The 25,132-nt window shown below is 38.0% G+C and overlaps 1 protein-coding gene across 1 annotated transcript in view; it reads right to left on the minus strand.

Annotated features, from left to right (window-relative positions):
- The window catches only part of TRPC4 (transient receptor potential cation channel subfamily C member 4), a 154,751-nt gene that overhangs the window by 72,829 nt on the left and 56,790 nt on the right, over positions 1-25,132 (minus strand). The window contains exons 2-3 of the mRNA XM_009568700.2: positions 19,245-19,649; positions 430-948 (exon numbers count right to left, since the gene is read on the minus strand). Of these exons, the coding sequence (XP_009566995.2) occupies positions 430-948; positions 19,245-19,622 (897 nt within the window). The 5' untranslated portion in view covers positions 19,623-19,649. The remainder of the gene's footprint in view (positions 1-429; positions 949-19,244; positions 19,650-25,132) is intronic.

The following is a 25,132-nucleotide window of genomic DNA, read 5'->3' on the forward strand; positions in this document are numbered from 1 at the left end:
AGTAACTATTTTTAATAACTATTTTTTAAAGAAAATTCTCTACAGTGGTACTTGTAGTATTTTATAGGTGTTTAAACTCATATCCTCCTTTTTCTGCCAGACACATTGAAAGCTAATTTGAAGTACACTGTATATCTTTCTTATCCTATTATTAAAGAGGTCTTCAGAGTTCAGCTACAGGAGATAGTCTATTCAGATGCAAAATTAAAAAAAACATTTTCGGAGCTGTGCTATAAGAGAAGATTATAAATTCTGATACTAGCAAACCATAACAGCTACTCAAATTCATCTAATTAAAAATGTTAAGAGAAACCTGTAGAACCAAAAAGGATAAGCAGCAATTTGCCTCAGTTTAAAGGATGTATTTCAGGCTATTATCTTTCACATCACTACTATTAAATATGCTTAAATATTCTTTAGCACACTCACCTCTTTTTGACGGTACTTTATTGCCAGTTTCAATCTTGCAAGGTCGTTACCACTTTGTTCTTCTATCAAGCTATTATCATCCCTGTAATTAAGAATAATTTCCAATTCCCTGGAACTCCGTGTCTGATCCAGGAGATCTTTTGCAAATTGCTTGCATTGTCGTGACAGTTCCTCGTATTCCGACTTAAATTCGTTTTCAACTTTACTCAGTTCCTGCAGCTCCCAGCTCAGTTGAAAAGCTGTAAGGAAAGGATCCTCACTGGACAAAGCAATCAGTGATGGGCTCGCCAGAGCCTTGTAGATATTTAGTCTGGATCGAGAGTGACGGAGGCTGTCCACATCTGAACTTGAGACACATTCAACACAGTTACAGCGGACCTCATGTGGCCTTGGCACGGAGACTCCTTTCTGCACAAGGAGTTTTATGATTTCATAATTGTTGGTGTGGGCAGCCAGAATAATGGGTGTGATATCTGGTGTAAATTCCGAAAACTGCTTGTCCAGAAGCACTGGTGGCACCTGTGAAAAAAAGCAAAAACTCTTAAAGGATTCTGCGTGGAAGAAGAGCTATAGAAAATTAAGCCATGAATAGTTTACAAGGTAGTACACTTACTAATGGATCTTTGCTTCTGGCCAGAGTTGGAGGAAACACTTTAAAGGTAACAATTCAATTAGCTGCTACAGTCTGGTTCCAGGTAATAAATTTCTATAAATGGGGTGTGATTTTTCATAACATCTGTTTGTATGTAAACAGCTCATGGGCAGCAATTTGTTAGAGCAAATGATTAGATAAACAAGGAAGAGTCAGACACAAATGCTCCTGTCGTGTCCCTTAAAGTGCCACGTGTGAGCAAGAGGAAAATGTTTTCTCATGTCTCGCTGGTTACTCTCAGTTTTAAAGGGAACACAGATTCACGGGGCCATAACAATGATTCTCTGAAGGAAGAAGTGAACAGGACACAGACAAGTTAGAGTTATAAAATGGGCAAGTTAATGAGAAAGAGGATATATGTTTTCCTAAGGAGAAGGTTGGGAAATTGACTGTGTAGAGTAGCAAAGATACTTTCTGCAAAGAGCTTAACGTTTTAAGGCTCGGTTCTACACTCACATCTGCAAACAAGCATGCTCTCCCTATAGGAAAACGGGAGGGCTAGTAGCATAGAGCCTCAAGAGAGCAAACTCAAGAGAATTTGTAAAGCCTCTTCTGGTGTGCATTTCTAAATTTTGAATCTCCTAATGTGTTTCTATATTTCACCAGAAGGTCTTTAATTTTAAACTTGTTTATTTTACATACCAGGCCTTAAAGTCTTTCCATCAAAAGACAGCTCATTAGACTAGTACAATGAAGCCATGGAAGTGTAATTAATCAGTGTCAATCAAAAAACCACCATGGTGTTGGCAGCATCAATTATGGATTTCCTTTGGTCCATAGCTCAATAACCAAGTACACACTCGATCTACATCAGTGACATGCTCTGAGTGATGCTCCTTTAGGAGGAAGAAAAAAGGAAAACATTTGACTAAAAGTTATCTGACTTCTAGAGAAATAGATGGCCACTACAGGGAGGAAGAAATGTTTGATAGAAATTTTATGACAGATGAATGATCTTGATGCCCATGGAAAAAACACAAACAGCTAAGAAGTTAATAGGAAGCAGGTAAAGCATTTGAGAATGAGTTGAAATGAGCTATGTTTAGAGCCATGGAAGGGAAAGAAATGAATCAAGAAACTAAATGCACAGAATCAGTAGAAAAGAAAACTAGAATGAAATTAAGCTGAAAAGAAACAGTAGTCATTTGACCTAAATCCATAAATAAAATCCATAGATCATAGATTTTTTCCCTCCCTCTTTCTAATTAAGACACTGTGTATTTTGTACATTGTTAGCTGTTCTATGTGTCAAACAACTCCTGTTTGTTCAACAAGCCTGTGTCCATGTACAAGAGCTGCTATGTGTGTGGGCTGTAAAACAGGGAGCAGAGGAGGACCCTTCTTCAGTCCTCCCCTCAGGCTTATGGGAGGTGTTTATAACCAGGGGCTGTGAACCTAGCAGCTCCTCAGCAAATTGTCTTCTGCTTTCCTCTTCTTTATACAGAAATATTGCTTTATCATTACTGTTGAGTGTGGACTGGGGCTTGAAATTTATACTATTTTCTCACCTGTCTGTGGTGTCAGTGGAGGAAAATGAAACCCATTTCCAACACCAAAACCCACTGATTATTGTAGTCTTCCATTTATCTTCTCTCTTAATTACATACTATATAGAGAAAAGGAAAGCATGCATGTGCACAGACACACTTTTCCTGCTCTCTAAACTGCAACCACGGCTGATGTTTTTGAGGCTAGAAAGAGATTAAAATGGCAGTAGAGCTCAAATTTTGCCTTAGTGTAAGAGATTTGGGGCTATCACAGGTCTGAGAAAGCATTACAGGCAGGGATGTGTTGTGCTCTGACAGTGTCTGCCACAACTAGTGAGCTGTTGGCCCCAGAGTCAGGGTCCTAGGGAGCAGAGGAGAGAGCTGGAAAGGCAGAAAAAACAAGGATACAAAGCTGTAACTCCAAGCTCACTGACTGCTCAGAGTATTCATCTGTCACTTAGCATGTCATTATCTTTGTACTTTCTGACAGTACTAAACTAATATTTGCTTCAAGGCCTGCCAGAACTGAAGGCTATCTCAACATGCCATTAATTGCAATCCTCTCTGAAAAATTAACAGAGACACAGCTTCAGATAACCTGGCATTATAATGATTGACTGGTACATCGGGTCCATTAAATCAAAAGCTGTTTGTTTTTCTTACAGCTTATCAAAACGTTTCATCTTAAGGTAATTCAGCTATAAGGCCAATGCACATATTTTGGAATTCATACCATCAGAATTTACCCAAATATAGAAGTGTGTACGGAATAATTTTAGCCTTAACTTGCAGAAGCATTTAAACTTAATGGGCAAACCCTAATACTGCAGATTTAATTACAACCTGAGTTTAACTCCTGACCTGTATCCTCCTATTTTAAGATTTTCTACTCATTTAAACCAAAGATACACAAAATGCCAAAGCAATAAGGTCAATTTTTTCCCTCATCTGCAGCATAATGAAGTACTTCTCTTCTGAAGTTCTGAGCGCTCTCATGGCACTCAGAATATTTCAAGTATTTAACTGTTGACCCAGAGTACTTGCTCTGAAGTCACCAGACCTACGATAAATTTTACTTTCAAACTACTGAAAAATAATTCTCTTTGAAGAAGCCAAAACAAGCTATCAGCACACACTTGTATTAGCCATTCAACTTACATCTTTCACAGGGCACTCACAGAAAACACGTGAATCTTCCTTGAATCCTGAGAAGAAGGGAAGCTACTAGGTCTTACACTCACAGGCTGTGACTGTGACTTCCCAAGGCTTAGCAGAGGTGTAAATATATTATACACATTGGAGTTAGTATGTCAAGTGTGAGGCTGTTTAAACTTAGAAACATCAAATGATTTTTGCCTTCTTACCTTTTGTAGAAATTTTTCTACTTCAGCATTTTTTGCCGGGCTGAGCAAAGCAGTTTGGTGATTGTGTGTATTTGTATAAGGATGAGAAGGCAAAAAGAAAAAAAAAAGAAGAAAACATAGCTTAAACTGTACACTTCAGTGCTCAAGATGTGAGACTTTTTGTTGCATTCCTTTTCCCTGCACATACTGTAAGTGGAGATGAGTCACTCTGACTTAGATATATAACAATTTTTCTAGACACCAAACGGAACAGCCCTCTCCAATATGTGTGCAAGTTCCCTGTATGGTGAAGCCCCTTTACTATAACAGAAAGAGAAATCTAGGATAAATTAATGCCAGTTAGGTCTAAAATATTTTCTTTTCCTATGACATCAAAGTAGAGAGACCGATTGCTGATGATCTCACAGATATCCAATAAATATAATAGAAAAAGATAACAGTCAGTTTGGAAAAGGAGGGTCAGCAGTCCCATCTAGATTTCTCATGGCTCTCATTACTGGAGTATCTTAAAAGAGAAACTGAAAATTGCAGGTGCCCATTTACCTACTTTCTAAGTGCAAGAGCTCAGAATCTATCTAAAGCAACCCATTTCCTAAGGCAAGTGGATAGTTTTCCTGGTTCTTGTCTTTGTTAATTTAATTGCAATTATTTTGCCTGTTGCTTGTAGAGGAGAGCAAATTCTGCAATGGCTGCAAGTAGTAAGGTGCATAAATTTCTGAGTCATGACAAACATGACAGCATGATTGGAGGAAAACCTAAAGCAAAGGAAAAAAAAAGGGTATATGACAGATAAGATGAATATATGTGTCATTTCATGTAGTACCAAAATATATAAAGAAAATTAATATTACATAAGTGTGTCATCAAGCTCACCAGTTACTTTGGCACTATTGCTCTGTAGCTGTCTTCAGCCGAATACCTTGGAAATGCAGAACTCTACGTTTCAGTACAGCATACAAGTTATCCCTATTTATATACAGTTTTCTGATTTACATTCTGGATTGTTGAGGTATTCTCTTCTCTGGTTTCATATTATTATATCAGAGGAACTACATCCTGATTATGATTATGGGAATTGTTCCACCAGGAAGGATTAAAAAAATATGCTAATCCAACTCCTTTCACATGCACTAACTCACTGATAACCATGAGATAATTTGAATAACTTGAAGATAGAGCTTCAAGGTAACTTCAGTTGTCATACTACTGAAGTGATCTGTACACAGTCTATCTTGAAAGTCATGCTGAAACTGTCCTCACAAAACTGCACAAAATGCAGGCTGGCAGCGATGGTCCCAAATTCGGCTAAAAGTCCTTCTCCCCATCCCAGGGAGCTCACTGTGTGGTGCACAGCTGGTGTGTTGTTTGGCCAGTGAGGATGTATGACAGGCAAATGGATGAGACTTGTGAAACTGAGCTCAGGGACATCAGCATTGTTTCAGAGCAGTGTGTGTGTTACCAGCCATGAAACACCCACACGGTGTGCTGTCATTTTCTGCTTCCCATAGGCAACTTCCCTGGCCTCCCTGGAAGGAGCTTGACTTATTATCCTTGAACTCATCACATTTCCTAAAGTTAAGTACAACATTTAGTGCGCTACTCAAGTATTTTCATTCCTTTTCTAACATACTGCCTCCACATCTATTCTTTTTGCAGGAAACAGACCTATCCACAAACCTCCACCCTTGTTCTAAGGCACTGTATGTTAACTAACAGCCTGAAGTCTAAATGTAAATGTATGAACGTGTAATGAAATTTTTTAGAGATATTGTAACTTATCAAGAATATACCCTTTGAATATCAAGCATTTGAAATGCTGCCTGCCTAAGTCTAGCTGATAAGATTGCATTACAAATTGTGTCCTTTAACTTTCTCAGACCAAAAGTTGAGGTCAGCACTGTCAAGGATTTAATGCTCATCTTCCAGATTTCTTTTCTCTGGAGTCTAAACACAAGCAACAGAGATGAAAAAAATGGGGCAGTACACATTTGAGGTTAAGTGATGCTTAACTTCTGGGATCTTAAATAAAATACAGAATCTTAAATAAAGTGTATTTCAACAATTAAAATATTATTTTATAAAATATGTTAATACTGCAAAATTAAATTATAAATGTTAGATATGTAAGGCTATAAAGCCTCCCTTTTGTGTTAAACTATAGCATGTGGTTCACAGCAAAATGAAAGGACTGAGCAGTCAAAATGAAATCCTAACCACGGGTTCGCTCTTTGTGGTGGGAAGGTTTCTCTGGGCTGCAGCTTTGAGATGGAAATATCTTCTGTCAGATTCCAAATGATATTATGAATGCAAAAGTGGAGGATTCCTTGAGGGAAGAAAACACATAAATCTGACTTAAGGTAATAGCAGCTGGACAACTTATCTGGACCTCAGGACATGAGTTTTGTTGCTGCCAGTGCTGCCAGTAACTCTAGGTTGTCTAGGCAGACCATCATTTTCTGCTTCTTTTCCAAGGTTGGAACACTTATATTATTTTATTATAACAAATCTATCTTTTTTTTTTAACTCCATTATATTTTCCTACAAAAATATTATATTTCAAGTCAGGCACAAAAATTGCCCAGCAGAGATGACCGTTGATAAGCAGTCTTAAAACAGATACCTAATTTTAGATAGCTAAACCCTGTTAAGGTAAATACTCCCTTCAGCATACTACCCACTAGAATTTATTCAGCAGACACAGGTCACATGCTGAACTATCTAAAATGTGGTGTCCATGCCAATTCATGCTAATACTAACCCACAGCTAACCTCATGCCTTCTAATGTGCACTGCTGGGATGCAAGATAGATGTTTTTCAAAAGAACTAGATTAATGAACCTGGCCAGTCTTCCAGGGTTTGTGAGAAGATATGAACAGTTAATTCTGAATGTCTTACCTTTATGAGTTTTCTGTTTGTCTGTCTCTATTGGTAGGGCAAAGAGCTGTCATTTTTGCCTCCTTGCAAGCCCCTCTCAGTGTATACCACATAGAAAATAAATATTTCTGAGGATCAGTCCTAAATATACTTATATACTGTCAATATACATTATCATTAGCAAAGGTATCATTAGCAAAGGATAACTTCTCCCCTGTTAGTGAGAACAGTGTTTAATGAACATCATTTATTTTGCTTTGCTGGGACATGACTGCGAACGAGGATGTTACTACAGCTATTACAAAATCCCTGTCACATTTAAGGAGGCTTCAGTGCTTGCCTTTTTGCTTAAATGAGCATTTTTTAATGTTAAATTTACAAATTTGATTTATTTTCATTCTTTTTTTCCTAGTATAAACTGAGTTTTCAAAACCTCGGCGTTTTTATCTTTTATATTTTTTTTTATCATTTATACTTAACCTACCCCAAGATGTAAGCCAATGGTTTCCTAATGATTTTTCATGCTCATCCTATTACAGCTGAATCAATTTGTGTGTCACAGTAGTCACAGCATAAACTGACTTTCAGTCTCTATGCCAGCCACTTTGCACAAAAGCTATTAATGTTACATATTAAGGAAATGAATTACAATAGCATTTAGTAATTCTCTGAAACCAATGTAACTTTTCTATGCAATGAGGATGACTTGCATGACTGCATGATACAAATAACAGTATAGACTTTACACATCTGCAGAACATTTGAGCCATACAGTGAAAACGAATTCAGCCATAGAAACACTAGATGGCTGGAAGAAAATTTTCAGGAGGTTTTATTTGACCCCTTGAATTGAAAGTATGGTAAGTCCACCTAGATCAAGCCCCATAAATATCTGACCAATCTGTTCTTAAAACCTTGCAGTGGTGGGTGGATATGTTGCACTATTTCCAGGCAATGATTCCAATTTGTTTTGCCTTTGTACAGTTTAAGACTATAATGTCTTGTTCTATAAAATATGGATACAAAGAATACATTATTTCTCTTTAGCTGAAGGGACAGTTTCTGAAATCTTGCAAAAATCAAGCTGTGAGATTACTTATTGCCTCTCCCCAACATACAGAGCTTGATGTCTCCTGATGAATGAAAATTATATTGTTATGGCAAAATTTGTTCTTGAAAAATCCTGGTAGGCTACTCTTCATGTCTATATATTTTTGTTTTAGGAACTTACAGGCAGAATTTTGATTATTTTCTTCAGAATCCTCCCTGGTGTGAAAAAGTGTAAATTCCTTTTATTTGAAAAATGAGTCTAGAGAATAGAGAGGAAATGTTGTGAAATGAATTTATAACAGTTTCCAGATAAAATCAGAGGAAAAGATTTGATAGTTATGAGGCATTAATTTGTTGGATGTGACTGATGAAAAAAGGCTTTATCACTTTTTTTTTAATCCTCCTGGTATCTCTGGGAGCTGATACAAGCTACAACCTGTAAAAATAAAAGTGGTAATCTTCAATTAATGTTTTCCTGTGAGTGGTATTAGTGGACAGATAAGCCTTTCCTTCATTGACTGCCAACAGCTTGAGCAAGGGTGGGATATGACTGAAAAGCGGACACTCAATAAAAGACTGTCAGGATATTTTGAATTTGTTTCCAGCTCTGAAACTCCTATCTCTCACCACATACCTTTTTGAAACTAGGTAGTTTCATTTTTTTCATTATTTGAAGTAAGAATTCTGTGCATTGCTTGAGTGCTTATAATGGAAAATAATAAGCAAAGTGTTGTTTTCACTCAGGGACAGTTAAAGAAGAAAATGAAAATGGTTTTCAGAAATTTACGAGGTAAGAAAGAAAAAATCTTATTATGGAAATGATTAATGGAGAACTTTAATTATTTTAGTCGTGATAATAAAGCTCATACACATCTCAGTCTGCATGATAAGCGAAGTCAATATTGAAACTCTCTGAATGTTCAAAGTAGACCTAGTGGGGTCCTTCCAACTGAATGATTTTAAATGGATTCAAGATACTTTTCTCAAGCACAGAATGGTTCACAGAGACAAAATCATTTTAGTGAAATTTATGTCTGACATTCCATTTCCTGAATGTCTGGGGATGTCTCCGACTTGATTAGAAAAATGTGGAAAAGATCTTGCTCTTTGCTTTTCTCTGTTTTTTGACTTCTCCTAAAGAGGGGACTTCTTGTGACTTCTCCTTGTGGGGACAGGACCAGGGACAACAGGTATAAACTGGAGAGGGGCAGATTTAGACTGGACATTAGGAAGAATTTCTTCAGTGTGGGAGTCGTGAGACACTGACATAGGTTGCCCAGGGAGGTTGTGGATACCCCACCTCTGGAGGTGTTCAAGGCCAGGTTGGATGGGGCCTTGGGCAGATGGGGCCTTGCTGTAGTGGGATGTCCCTGCCCATGGCAGGGGAGTTGGAACTAGATGATCTTTAAGGTCCTTTCCAACTCTTACTATACTATGATACTAAAATGGCTCTAATAGGTAGCTGGGGATGCAGGAGAAAATCGGCTTGCTTCTACAGTGAGGTTTTGAGAGAAATGTTAGAAAACAGAGTTCTTAGAGTCTGAGTTGGATCCTTTCTTTTTTTGAGCTTCATGGATCTAGAAACAAGACAGGGAGTCCTACCGGCTAAGGAGTGAGAAAGATGTATTTTGAAATGAAGCTTTTCCAAAAAGAACAATAACAGATTGTTGGCCTTTCTGGGTATCAACAAACTGTTTAGAGATACAAGTACTGCAGAGGGAATGGTGGGAGTTAGCTAAACTTTGGAGCTGATTGCAATTATTTACCATTGTGAAGTAATTTGAGATATCTTCACAGCTGGGAAGTTAATTTTATTTCTGAGAAAATTAAAAGGGTTATATTTTTCGAGTGGGAGGTGTCCCACTACTGGGAGGTGTTGAAACTAGATGATCGTTAAGGTCCCTTCCAAACTAAACCGTTCTACGATTCTATGATACAGTCAAAAAACAAAGTAGGAACTGGGAAAATTTGCAACACACTTAAAGAAAAATGCTTTATAGATATTCAAAAGATTATGAGAAAGAAATACAAAAGAGTATGCCAGGAACATTTCATCTCAATTCTGTGCACAGTAGTAACAGAGACTTAATAAGCAGAGGTTCAAATGAGCAGGGATGAGCACTTTCATCTTGTCAGCCAGTTTGTGCTACAGCTGATGTCACAGAGCACATAAAATGGTGGCAGGCTTTCTTGCATTTTCTGCAAATATTCATCTGCATCTGCGCAGTACACAGTATGAAACATAAGGCTTTGAGGGTGAATATTTCAGGTTTTCTTTTTTTTTTCTGCCACAAGGCGCCTCACACATTGTGACAAGCCTGTAAAATTCAATAATGTTTTAGTAGCTGAATTGAAAAGGGAAATAATTTTACCACCTGCTAGTCTGGGGTGAAGATGTGGGAGATATGGATCCTGGCACTGGCATAAAGGACAATTAAAACACTTCTGTCAGTACAATATGTGACGTGTATCCTCCATCCAGAAAACAATTGGTAAATTGGCAGGCTAAATTGGTAGCCTTCTAAGAAAAGTAAGCCCCTGTAATCATATTAATGGACTCTATTGTGACTTTTGAATTTGTTGGGCTGTTCCAGCTGGATGTTAACAGAAAAGTATATTAGAGATTCTAAATTCCTGCAAGTTTCCTGAAAGAGATGGATGATTGAGATTTGAAGAAAATTCTGGTGTGTGAGCTCAACAATATTACTAGACAACAGAAAGCTCATACAAAAAGTGGATATGATGAGTGAATCAGCCTCTTAAAAAGCTTTCATGAACATTCATAACATTAAAAATAGAGAAAATTCAATTATGATGCACACAGCTGCATAGAAATCAGATTTCATAAATTTCACTGCTCACAGAACAATTTGATGAGGGCTGCCCTATCACAAAAGCCAAGTTGATGGGGAGTGTTGAGGGCCATAAATGAGCAAACTTCTCAATAGCGGCATGTTTCTGGTTTTAAATTTTCATAGGGTTTTCCCATGGCTGAAGGTTTAGAAAGCCATTCATTTTAAAGATTATTAGGTATGACTGCATGTTTGACTCTCAAAGACTAATGTTCACTTTGAAAAACTCTTCTGAATGTTACTCTTCCTTGCATAACACTTATTTAAAAGTATGTCCATGGGCAAGTTCCATGTAACTGCATTTCAGTGGCTCACAGGCAAGAAAGACCTCAAGAATGGCCCTTCTTTGAAAATATTTTTCAGTGGACCACTTTGCAGCACTAACTTGCCTATCAGGATTATGTCTATCAGGAATTGCTGTGTCTTTGAAAGAGTTTCTTTCAACAATAGGGCTCTGGTGATCCTGTTCCTAAAATCTTTCCTGCATTCCTGTATTGGAGCCTGTCAGAGAGAATATGTTGTAGGTGAACCTACAATCTAGATTTAACTCTAGATTTAAACACTTAATTATACGATCTATATGTGAATTAAGTTTTTAAGCTCCTGTTATACCCAGTGCAGATTTAGGACTCATCTGAATTGCCTCATGAAGGTGTGTAGTGCCATTTCAGATACCTCCAAGAGTCCTGTACGACCTCCAGTCACTGCTCTGCACAGGCACAGGCCTTGCATGGGTACTGTGTCAAGTCCACAAGTCTCAGGGAATTATAGAATGGTTTGGGTTGGAAGAGACTTTAAAGAACATCTAGTTCCAACTCCCCTGCCATGGGCAGGGACACCTCCAATTATATCAGGCAGCCCAAGGCCCCATCCAACCTGGCCCTGAACACTTCCAAGGAGGGGGCATCCAGGATTTCCCTGGGAAATCTGTTCCTGTGTCTCTCCACCCTCATTGTGAAGAACTTCTTCCTAATGTCTAGTCTAAATCTTCCACTCTCCAATTTATAGCTATTCCCCTTCTTCTGACTGCCATGACTTCAAATATCATGGAGAGTGGCTTGGCCACCACATCAGCCAATTCCCTCAGAACTCTGGGATGCTTCTTGTCGGGACACATAGACTTATATATATATTCAGGTTCCTCAGGTGGTCACAAACCTGATCATCCTCTACAGTGGGAGGGACTATACTTCCCCCCTGGCCCCGGTTTCCTTCTTGTTGTCCACAGAAGAGGTAAGGAGAGCGGTTGTTTATGTCACTTTTTGTGGAGAAATCTGACTTTTCCATAGACCTCATTTTCGCTTTAACCTTCTAAATGTATGTTATGTTTATGTTTATGTTTATGTTATTTTATGTTATGCTATGCTATGTTATGTTATATATTTACTTCAGATTTTCAAATTATTATTTCTAATCTTCACTCACCTCCTCATGGTAGAAAAGTGCTTTCATTTGCAGCACAAGCTGAAAACAAGTATGAAGAAGCCAGCAAATACTGACAGAAAGCACTTAATCATTCCAATTCTTGTTTCGCCAATTGTATTTAAACTAAATCTGTATTTATCATCATCAGTGTTTTCTGAACCTCTACAAAAAAAGGAAGAATAAATTCACTGCTGATGTAAGTCATAATCAATAACACTGCCAGGAATCTATCTATAAGGTTCCTCTTAGTAAGAATTTTTTATTATTTTCCCAATAAAAAACGGCTCACCATTTTGTTCAAGTCAAGAAACTATCACATTCTCCCATATTTTGGCATGCTTCTTTTGCCACTGCTTCAACTTTGGAATATTATGATTTCACATTTGTAACGAGACGATGGGTGCATATTGTAGAACACATTGCGTACCTCAATATTGAAATTGGGAGCTGCTCTATTTATGGCACCAGCATACCAGCATCTGGAGTCTTTCTTTAGTAACTGCCACAGGTTTTTTCTATACAGACACCCACCCTACGTCCGATGCATATAAACACAGACAATATGGGTTTATTGCCAGGAGGTAATGACACTAACGTGCAGCTTTTTTTGAATGTGAAAATTGTCCCTCTAAAACACCAAAGAACAGTACATTTGTAAAACTGTATCTCCATCTCTGATTTTATGGTACACCTCTCCTTAAGAGCTACAGCATGCTTCCATGGGCCCAAATGATTATATGAAAGACTGAACATGTGGATAGGCTAGTATATCTATTTCACCAATAAATGGAAATATCCCTTACACGAGCTTTTGCATTCACCTTTGTCTATCAATATTTTTAAATCTGTCAGAAAATTCTAATTAAATACATGCCACTGGGGAAAAAAATACCCAAAAACTAAGCTACTGACTCAGGCAGCTAGGATTCGGAAGGACTAACTTACATTTCACTTCAAGCCTGTGTACTTCAAGCCTGACAAAATAGCTTTGCATTGCCTCCTCCATACTCCTTACTAGTTAGACTGTCACTAATTAGAACGTTCAAAAAAGGCATTTAGTTCCTGAACTTCTGTGGGAGACATTTTCAAAACAAAAATGATGCTTTAATCTCAACAGATGAAGGGTATTACACAAGTGATCATGACAGATATTTTCCCATACTACTGGAGAAAGCATTTTAAATAAGGAAAAATTACTAGGCATCATAGAATGCTCATAAAATATTTCTTTCTTTTTGCCCCTACTACACCAATGTTAGTCTCAGTTTTCTAGGTGACAATTTGAAATAACATATGAAAACAACAGGTCCAGTATCTTTGTACTTACAATCCATTGCAGGTGTACTGGTCATACAACCTACACATATTCTCCTGTTTCTCTCCATGATGACCCAAACTGTTACAAGAAGGATGTATAACCCTGACATAGCAGCTTCCCTACGAACACTGTTGGGTTGTGGGGCAATGCAGGGTGCAGAGAACAATATCAGCCTAAGAGGCTTATAAGGAAAATAGTGGATCAAAGCTAACTAAATGCTTTGCACGTACTAAGAAAAACCTGACTGAGGCTGAAATTGAGTGCAAATCCAGAGAAGAGGACTGGCTTCATCTCAAGACCTTAGGACTCCTCAAAGGGTAATCTCAAGAAGTAAAGACAATAGGAGACATGAAATGGCAATGAGGACACACATGGGGAATTTCCTAGGAGATAGGAGCAGAAGAACAGAAACTACGCTGCAAGCACCTCAGGAATGGAAAATGATTCTTTAGGCTCTGTGCTTCTTTCGTGCTGTTTCCTGACTTGTCACCTTTAAACTTTTTATCTCTTTCTGGAAATGCTGCCACACTGAAGGCACTTTGCCTGCAAAACTGCCTTGCTCTCTGTGTCCCTTCCCAGGTAGTTTAGATGAGCTCCTGAACATTCATGTAGCAGCCTGTCCCAGTGGCTTAAGAACTATACTGTACAACATCCTCGATACATCCTCATACAGGACCATTTGCTTTTCCTGACTCTTCTGCATCCTTTTATTCTCTGTAAGTATGGCAACACTGCTAAAGAAACCCAGATGCTAAGTTACATTTCTGCTTAAGACCAACCATTGTTAATTCTGATGAAATTGTTAATTCTTCTGTTTTCCTCCAACTCCAAATCACTATCAGTCAGTTAAATGCATGAAGATTTATAGAATATAAATTCAGCTTGTAGCAGCAAAACAATACCCTCTCTCCCTCCACTTCCTCAAAGACCCAACATGGCAAGCTTTCCTACTGATCCACTTGGGTAACTCTTCCTGTGCACTGTGATCACTTTGCTCTCTGTCCTAAAGGTCCCCCTCCTATAGCAACTCCCGTGTGTCTTCAAATGTCAGTCTGGCATTAGCATGGTATTTTTTTCAGACATCTACAGAAAGCTGTCCCTGGAGTATCCGCCTATAAAAATACCCAAAGTATCACAAGATCACCATCTAATAGTGAACAGGAGGCACAAAAGCACTAACACGTGCTTTTGCTAGCCAGGCAATGTCTGTAAACATTGGTGCCAGGCTCCCATGCCCTAAATCTGGACTCTTGGCTAGCACAATGCTGCACAGATTCAAGTTTAATAACTGAGATTTCTGCTTCACTCATTTGTTTTGTAGCATCCTTAAAAGACAGCTATGACTCTGATTCCCTAAATATACACACGTGTATGCTCTATGCAATTTTACAAGATAGAAACATTTTCTGCAGATACTAAATTTTAAAGAACAGCTTTTTTTCCCCTTAATTTGGCATTCAACTATCCATCAGGGTAAGCAACAAGTGACTTGGCAGATAATTCAGGACATATGGCTTTGAAGAACTGTTAATTTAAGAGTATTTGGACAAGTTTCTTCAACTCATTCACTTTAATTTATGCTATTCTCTTTTACATGTACAGCTAAAACAGTGTAGAAAACATAAAGTGACAAAACAACTTTTTCCTGAGTTGTAGTAATGTTACCACAAAAATCTCACTTTCAAACTGAGTAACGAAGTCACATACAATTTGAAAGTATTAAACATACGTGCCTCATCTGCAGTCCCCAGGTGGCACCAGATGTGTCCATATATTGATAATCGAATTAAAATCACTGTAACCCATGTGGTCTTTGAAATGCAAAGCACAATGCATATGGACATTAGGTAGAGAATAGCTAAGCAGTCAGTGGACTAGAGAGTGTAGATATAACTATAAAAAGATCTGATTGCTGTTTGTTTGGGTTTTTTTCTTTTTTTCCTTTCCTTTTGTTGTTTTTTTGCATTGTTTTGTTTTGAGGAGGAAGAATTATTAAAAGAGTAAGATTAAAATCTTAAAGTTTCATCTCCTAATTTTGAAGGTATTCATTGGAAAACTTATTGAAAAACTCAAACTATGTGCTATTTTAAATAAATCCATTTACTCTTGTTAAGGATCAACATCTTTTTACATTTTTCTCCTTTTCTTTTTAAGTATTTAGATGTTTAAAATTAAATTTTGGAGAAAAATCAGTTCTTTCAAAAGATATATTTCAACTATCCTGAAGAATTGTAGGATATTAGGATATTTTCTTCTGGCTTTCTGACATTGTCAAAAAGTTTTTGAATTATGTAGGATATCCTGTGTTTAAACATTCTTTTGTTTTACAAACATAATCACATTACTGTATGAGGGTGAAACTGAAATTAGCTATGCAACATGCAGAGTATATTGTCTTCTGAATACAAAAAAAACCTAGTGACAATCAATTCACTCACTTGTAAATCACAATTCATAACATTTTTTTCCTGCATTTCAATATCATAACTTTCATCACGAAAGAAATGTTTGATAATCTAAACTGTTGAGCATTGCAGTATTTAGCATATACATTTTTCTTATTCCTTATTATCAGTCTCTTCTGTGAATAACTTAATTGAGGGGGGGAGCAGCAAAAGGGTGAAATCTTGACCTCACTGAATCAATGGCAAAACTCTCCCTAATTTCAAGGGGTCAGGATTTTATTGTACATAATCACATTTACACAAATAAGGAAAATCAAACAGGCAAAGATTTCATGTTATTAAAAGCACAGAGTCTGAAAATGAATCATCATCTAAACAATATGGCAAATACTTGTAAATAAAAAGTAATCAAAAAAGTCAAGCTGTAGCTTGAAATGGAGCTTCAAAAGGAACTTTATTTTCCAGAGAAAAATTGTATCTTTTTATCTAAACATTGAAAATATAATATATAAGCATTTGGGTTTCATACCTCTAGCCTACTGTAATGATTTTTCAGCCAGCAGGTGTTTTTTATTATATTAAATATTCACAGCTGTATCTGCTTCATTAGAGCAAAATGTTTGCTGCAAAAATGTAATCCACCATTCACATTATCTTCAGCATGACCTGTTCCTAAGTATGAACCAATGTGGTTATCTACAATTACGACACCTATAGAAGCTTAAAGGTTGCTGAGGCCTTCAGTGCAAACTCTGGCATGCACATGTAAATAACTGATTTGTTTAGAGGTCAGTTTTGCAAACACTAGATTGCAAGCAATATTTGCATTTGCAATGGGAAAGCCGAGCCTTGTAGAGACACATAAGGAAATGTCTTTGTTTCAAATGATTCATAATCATTCTTCATACTTAACACTAATGGGAAGATCCTCAGCAAGCGCAGCTGTGAAAAGAGAATATAACTTATTTCTTGTAAAACCCTTTGCCACATTAAATCCAAGAAGGATGTTAACACTATTATCGCACAGGGAAAACCAAGGTAGAGAAGGAGAAGCAGCACGCTTCGTACCAGCCAGTAGTGGCGTCTGGCACTGAAACAGCACTCTTGAGCTCCAGCCCAGAGAGCTAACCTCCAGTCTGGAGTAAAGCAGTTTGTAGCTAATTTGACAGTGTAGTATGCACCCAAAAAGTATACCTATCTGTCATCTGCTACAGCATGAAGCTCACCCAAAACAAGTTTTACTATTTATATTCAAGCATTTCCATCACAGTAGCTGTGGCACATACCAAAAAGTAGTCCTGTAAGTTTAAAGAATAGTCAGAAATTTAGGCAAATAGTCTATGGTAAATTTGTAGACTCTCTCTCTAGCTAGTCCAAAAAGTGATCTATGCCATTGTAAGACAAATAACATAGAAAGACAGCGTGAGTTGCTCTCCAGGGATCTCCTATTTCTCCACTGGTAAAGGGAGCTCAGGTAGCCAGCTCAGAGGTGAGACACAGTTTTGGATGGCTATAGTCAAATGAGATGAAGTCAGCTCTGCAAATGGCAACTTCCACTACAGAGGCTGGAGAAACAGGTAGTTTACCTGGCATGGCCTAGGGCTGTGCGCTGAGCCTTCCAGCTCCTGGTACATCATACTGAGAATTTCCCATACATTGTATTCTCATCTGTGCTATCAGTTCAGAAATAATGAAACAAGCAAAATATAAAGTAAATCTATTTTTTTCCCTTTCTCTGACATAAATGTGTTGTCATTATAAAGGAGCTCTGCTTTTACTGTCTAGAAGAGAAGGCAGACACACACATTGGCACAAAGACTTACTATATTTCTTTCTTTCCATAACAAAAAAGCACAGAATTAATATTATTTTATCAGTAAAATTATACTCTCTACCTCTTATCTGCAATTCCATTCATAGCAAGTACATTATACTTTAAAAAAAGTTTATTGAATGCATTATCTGTGCAAGGGCTGCAATCACCTCAACGTACTATTCATTGAAATACATTAATACACTTCCTATAATACATGAGAATTGAAATAGACGAAAATACAATACAATATTATAACTGATTTTAAGTCTTTTCTTTCTAAAAGAGTCCCTAGGAATATCAGAATTTCTGGGCTATGTTATCCTGTGTCCAGCAGCTTCTTAAAATGAGAAGGAGATGCAAGAGGCTAGCTACCTCGTAGGGATGTCTTGAGGCAGTGCAAGGCGAAGTAGGGTAGGTATCACATTTATAACAAATGAGACTGTATGTAATGATTTTTTTTCTTTGAGAGAGGACAGGGAGGAACGGAGAAGAGTTTGTACATTTTTAGGTGTACCTGACAGGATGGGCAATCACTACTGACAGGGCTAAAGTTCTAATCAATTGGGTCAAGTCTCCCAGTATTGCCTTTCTAACATGGGATAATGTGATGTCCACATGGAGAGCTTGAAAACTCAATGGGAAGTTCATAATTCAAATGAACCACATCTTACCACTACTATTCTCTTTGGAATTATTTGCATCTTTGAATGATTAAGGATTTCCCACTAATATCTGCAGGAATAATGTTACCATGTCAGAGCTCTCACAAGAAAAAACGTAACTGTTTTATAAACTTACAAATTTTCCTGAGCAAGTTTATAATGGATGCAAATCTCAGACTTGAAGTTTGACTTTTCTGACTGCACTGTCTTTCAAGAAGGGAGTTTTCTGTGTGATCAGTTAAATGTCGCCCCAATTCTGGTTTTATATATAGAGCAGTTAACAATTCACTCAGCTCTAAGTGGAAAATGTTGTTATTCAGGCTGGGGGTAATAAGGATGCAAGATGTTTTTACCCTTTTTAGCTTGAAGAGTAGAAGGCTTTGGAGAAATCTCATGTTGGCCTTACTATATAGAGGGAGCTTATGAGAAAAACGGAGAGAAAATTTTTACCAGAGCCTATAGTGACAGGAGAATCAACTGTTAAATTGGAAGAGGATAGGTTAAGATTGGACAAAAACGAAATAAATTCCACACTGAGGATGGTGAGACACTGGAACAGGTTTTCCAGAGAAGCTGTAGATGCTCCATCCTTGGAAAATTCAAGGTCAGGTTGGATGGAGCTTTGTGTAACCTGGTCTAGTGAAAGATATCCCTGCCCACAGCAGGGGGTTGGACTAGATTATCTTTAATGGTCCCTTCTGAACCATTTAATGAGTCTATGAATCTCTGATGTCTAAATACAAATTAATACAACACATACAGTATATCAAAGTAATTGATTTTCTGATTTGAAATACTTGTGTGCAATGATGATGGTTGGTTTTGTTTTTCTTTTTACTTACACCCTTTGCACAATTCTTCTCTTTTCATTAGAGCAGACTACAAACCCAGAGAAAATCCTGCACGTACCTGTTTTTCCCCACTGGGCTTCTTGTGGTTTAACAGCAGCTCCACAGCACCAACTACCTCCTTTCGTATGGCATGCAATAGAGCGTCTCCCACATATACATTAAAACTTAAAAGCAGCTCGATGAGCTCAAGGTTCTCATTTTCAATTGCAATAAGGAGTGCAGTTCTTCCCAGGGGATCAATGCAATTAATATTGATCTTGAAATAAATTTCTGCTTCCTCCAGAGCTTTCTTTACACTGGCATAATCTCCTTTCTCCACGGCGTTCAGATAGGCTTTCTCTGAATGAGACAGTTCAGATTCTGCCCGCACAATACGAAGAGGGATACGATCTCTGTAGGGAGCACTGACACTTCTTTTGTAGTAGAACTGGGCCATATTTTATGCCATTCTAAGACTTTGTCTCTGCAATATGATAAGAAAGATTAAATCAGTAATATGTTTTGGGAGTAGTGTGCACCAAATTAATACTTGCAATAGATAAGTAAAACTTATACTAAAAAGTAATGTTGAAACAAGTACAAATGGTCTGTATTGATTGAACTTGTAAAATCACCAACACAACACGGAAACCAAAACATAACTAAGCCATTGCAACTTACCAAGTTGAAGCATATCTATCAGCACACTATTCACTGGTAGGTATTCCTTAAACCTGTGGCAAGCATGAGGTGATATGACACTATGTAGTTTGCACCAAATATGTAGCTCCACTTCATCTTATGTTTCTTGTAGTTTAAGAGTATGCTCACACAGTTGCTGCAGGTCAGTAGATTACAGGATACTTGATTTTGCCAGTGGTTACGTCACTTAGAGATTGGTTCAGTGGCCCATCTAAGGTACCTAGACCTCTTCCCTGAGATGCACTAGTTATCTCACTGTCACTCCAGCATGGCCTGGGTCTTTCAGAAAGCCTCTGTCCATTTGATACCTCCATATAAATATCTCTTGATACCCTACACAACCTAGGTGCCACTTGATGCTTGTCTGTGGACAACTAAATAAAGTCCTTATCCATTTCTTTAGCTTCGGTAGAAAGAACATGTTAGAACTGGAATAGCTATTAGCATTTACTTCTTCCTAGTGCTGCTGAAATACCCTGATTGTACAATTCAGTGGTGAGCTTTCCTACTGCATTTATTTTTATTTAATATATTCTCTTTATTAATATAAAATTATTTTCTAGCCAGCACTTGCTAAAATAAAAATTAGAATTCAGAGCCTAAAAGGAAAAAAAAAAAGAAATTCCATATGCGATAAATTCCCCAGGACTGGTAGATAATAATCATCATTTTGACTCGCAACTATTGAGTTCTAAACTAGAATTAATACTTAAATACTGCAACTAGAAAGCAACTCTAAAGTGTGACATATAAGAAAATATTTAATGCCTCTATTTTTACTCTGTATACCTTATGCAAGGACTTTGCAAAAATAATCCCTTCTAACAGGGCTTTTTTCTCCTAGCCCTATATTCTACCTGAAAAAAAAAGGGGGGGAAGGAGGGGGAGAGAAAAGGTTGATTTCAAAGATAAGGTACACAAAAAATATTTCCTTCTGCAGTTCAGTCAGAGGCTGAATAGCTTATTAGCCAAAGAACTGGAGTTTCTTGCCATTTTCTCAGCCGACAATGCAACCACAGTAACCGTCTGCCTTTCCTTCCACTTCTTTCAGGCATTAAAAACCCCCAACCCTCTGTTGAGATCCCAGTTTGCAAAAGATAATAAGTATTTTTTTTTTATTTTAAGGTTTTGATTCATCAAAAATTTCACTAAACATTCTGAGAAACATATTATTTCATCTGGTGTAGTCTCCTTATGCAGTGTGATGAGAGGTAAGTACAATGGCTGTTATTGTTTTCCTTGTTTTCCAAAGCTTGAGGATACAGCAAACGAGACACATTGGTAAGAATTGTCCTCCCCATTCATATACAGGAGCTGAGCAATTGCAATCCTTTGCAAGATGTTTCACAGTTTTCCCTCCAAGATGCTATCGGTTTATAGTCCGGGCTAACAGAAGTTCCACAGACTGTGGATTAAGTTCTGGTAATCTCACTCTACATAAAATAAAGTATTACATATCCACTGCGCAGTTTTGTACCCCAGGAACAGAGATATTACCTTCTTATTATTAATGCGCTGTATTTGACTAGTTTTCTTTTAATTCTTGCTTTTCCAAATTGGAAGTTCAATTCAAGAAGATAAAATGGTCATGCACGTTCAGCTCCAAATTAACACCTCTGCTATGAGGACAGGCTGAGAGAATTGGGGTTGTTCAGCCTGGAGAAGAGAAGGTCTGGGGAGACCTTACAGCAGCTTTCCAATACCTGAAAGGGGGCGTACAAGAAAGCTTATTACAATGGCATGCAGTGATAGGATGACGGGGGAATGGCTTTAAATCCGAAGGAGGAAGGTTTAGATTAGATATTAAGAAGAAATTCTTCACAGTGAGGGTGGAGTGCCATAGGAACAGGCTGCCCATTGAAGTTGTGGATGCGCCCTCCCTGGAAGTGTTTCAAGGTCAGGTTAGATAGGGTCTTGAGCAGCCTTGTCTGGTGGGAGGTGTCCCTGCCAAGAGCAGAGTCCCCATTCATTCTATGATTCTATGAAACCAGGAATATAATCACCCATCAGAAACCCATTACAACTAAAAGTCAATAAACACCATGTGAGAGATTGTACCTAAACCAACCAAATATTCAGACCCATGGGGCTCAGATTCATATCCTACAGGAATTCTTTTGGTCTTATGCCTTGAACTTGTTGAAGAGAATTAAGGACTGGAAAAGAAGTTAAAGACAGAGAAGACTTGGTCTTTGATATTGTTCTGCTCTTACCTGCCATACCTTAATTCTGACTGATATATTTAAGGCATGCTACAGCTAATGCAATTTATTCAATCTTTAGAGGAACTCCCTCTAACTCGAGGAAGAACACATAATGGACTGGTAAAGCAAAATAAATTCTTCTGATCAGTTTGGAGAAATATCACAATACCCTCTTTCTATATAATCTGTGGGCTTGCTTGTATTTTGAAAGGAAAAAAACAAACTATTATAACTGCCTTTGCAAGAAATTTGATGATTCCTCTGACGCAACTGATAGCACTGAAAATTATTACTGCTTTAAAAAGTAATAATACGTTGATAAGTATTCTGATATACCAATCCATGATCTACTAATCCAGATAAAGGATTTAATTGCAGTACTTATGATAAAAAAAAGCTTAAAATGTAGCAGTATCAAGCTGTGCAAAGATGAAACTTACTCTTTAAGACAGTGTTTGATGAGATTATATAAGATACTATGTCTCTGGAATACCTGAATAAGTAGGCCCCAACATGACCAGAATATTTTGAAACTGTGGTGACATTTTTGAAATGTTCTAGGATTAAGATTACTGCTAGAAAAAATAAGCCTCACTGTGTGCAAAAGGAAGAGGTATTAATTTCAAAATAATCTTTACTAGACAATTATAGAGTAGCTGAAAATATAGATTTTGAAAGTTCACAATTCTCCAAATACAATGAAAACCAAATGAAACAGTCTAACTTTCTCATAACTAGAAAAAACAAATCAGCATCAAATAGGGTCAGATAGCTGGGTGATGAATGGCTTGAGAGTAGCCTTCAGGAGAAGGACTTGGGAACTTGGCTGATAAGAAGCTCACCATGACAAAGCAATGTGCTTGCAGCCCAAAAAGCCAACTGCATCCTGGGCTGCATCAAAAGAACTGTGACCTGCAGGTTGAGGGAGGTGATTCTGGCCATCTGTTTTGCCCTGGTTAAACTTTACCTGGAGTACTGCATTAGGCTTTGGGGTCTCTAGCATGAGAAAGACACGGACCTGCTGGAGTGGGTCAAAAGGAGGGCCATGAAGACGACCAGAGGGCTGGAGCACCTCCTATACAAGGAGGGGTTGTTTAGCCCAGTAAAGGGAAGGCTCCAGGGAGACCTTAGAGCAGCTTTCCAGTAATTAAAGGAGGTCTACAGAAGAGATGAGGAGTGTAGTGACACGAGAAAGGGTAATGGTTTTAAAATGAAAAATGGCAGATTTAGATTAGACATAAGTAAGAAAAGTTTTACAAGGAAGATGGTGAGACATTGGAACAGGTCACACAAAGAAGCCCCATCACTGAACAGTTCAAGGTGGGCTTTGTGCAACTTGGCCTAGTGAAAGACATCCCTGCCCATGGTGGGGGTGGTTGGACAAAATGATCTCTAAAAGTGCCATGTGAACCAAATGATTCTGTGATTCTATGTTGTTTTTACAATTTTCATTATCAGTATTTGCAAATATGCTATTCGTTATCAAGCTAGAATAGAAGCTATAGAACAAAAATATTGAATGTTATACATATATCTATTCTAATACAATACAATATATTGCAATATAATACAATATAACGCTGAATCCTCAACAAAAGAAGGACATGAAACTGTGGGAATGGGACCAGAGGAGGGCTACAAAGATGATCAGAGGGCTGGAGCACATCCCATACAAGACAGGCTGAAAGAGGTGGGGTTGTTCAGCCTGGAGAGGAGAAGGCTCCAGGGAGACCTTACAGTGACCTTTCGGTACCTGAAGAGAGTGTAAAAGAAAGCTGGGGAGGGACCTTTTGCAAAGGCTTGTAGTAATAGGACTAGGGGGAATGGCTTTAGAGACAGGAAGATTTAGACTAGGCATTAGGAGGAAATCCTTCACCATGAGGGTGGTGAGGCACTGGAACAGGTTATCCAGGGAAGTTGCGGATGCCCTATCTCTGGAAGTCTTCATGGCCATGTTGGATGGGGCCTTGAGCAGCCTGATCTAGTGGGAGGAATCCCTGTCCATGACAGGGGGATTGGAATTAGAAATTCTTTAAGGTCCCTTCCAATTTAAACCATTCTATGATTCTATGATTCTATGGTAATACAATACACTATTTTCAGATGGAAGGGACATCCAACAATCATCCAGTCTAACTGTCTGACCAATGCAGGGCTGACCAAAAGTTAAATAAAGCATGTAATGAAAGACATTGTATAAATGCCTCTAGGAAGCCTGTTCCAACATTTGATTATCCTTTTGGTTTAGAAAACCTTCCTAATGTGAAGTCTGAACCCCTCCTGACGCGGCTTTGAACCATTCCCACGTGTCCTGTCGCAGAACCTCAAGAACAGAACAGCAGCTCCTTCTCCACTTCACCTTCTCAAGAATCTGTGGAGAGCAATGAGGTCATTCCTTGGCCTCCTTTTCTCCAAGCTAGACAGGCTTGGAGTCCTTAGCCACACCTCACAGGACAGTCCTTTCATGAGCTTTCTTGCCCTCCTCTGGACACATCAAGTACCTTAACAGCGTTCTTAAATCGTGGGGCCCAGAATTACTCACAGTACTCATGATGTGGCTACACCAATGCTGAATACAGTGGGATAATCACCTCTTTTGACCATCTGGTTACGCTGTCTTTGATGCACCCCACGATGCAGTTTGCCCTCCTGGCTGCCAGGGCACACTGCTGACTCATATTGAACCTGCTGTCAAACAGTATCCCTAAATCCCTTTCTGCAGGTCTGCTTTCCAGCCACTCCTCTCCCAATTCATATTTGTGCCCACCGTTACACTATCCAAGGTATAGAATCCAGCATTTGCCCTTGTTAAATTCTATTCCATTAATCATTACCTACTGTTCAAAAAAAATATTTTATAAAAAAACATTATTGAATTACTTTCATGTCATTAGTCTAACTGTGTTATATACTACAGGCTTTAAAATACACTTTACTAGACTTAAGAGAAGTTTTCAAAAATACAAAGCTAAATCTACAAAACATCACAGCTCAGCATTGGCATATTTTTTAGCTATAAGCCAAGTAATTATAATACATGAAATATAATGGATCTGTTGAG

Source organism: Cuculus canorus, chromosome 1 (genome assembly GCF_017976375.1).
Source record: "Cuculus canorus isolate bCucCan1 chromosome 1, bCucCan1.pri, whole genome shotgun sequence".
Lineage (NCBI taxonomy): Eukaryota > Metazoa > Chordata > Aves > Cuculiformes > Cuculidae > Cuculus > Cuculus canorus.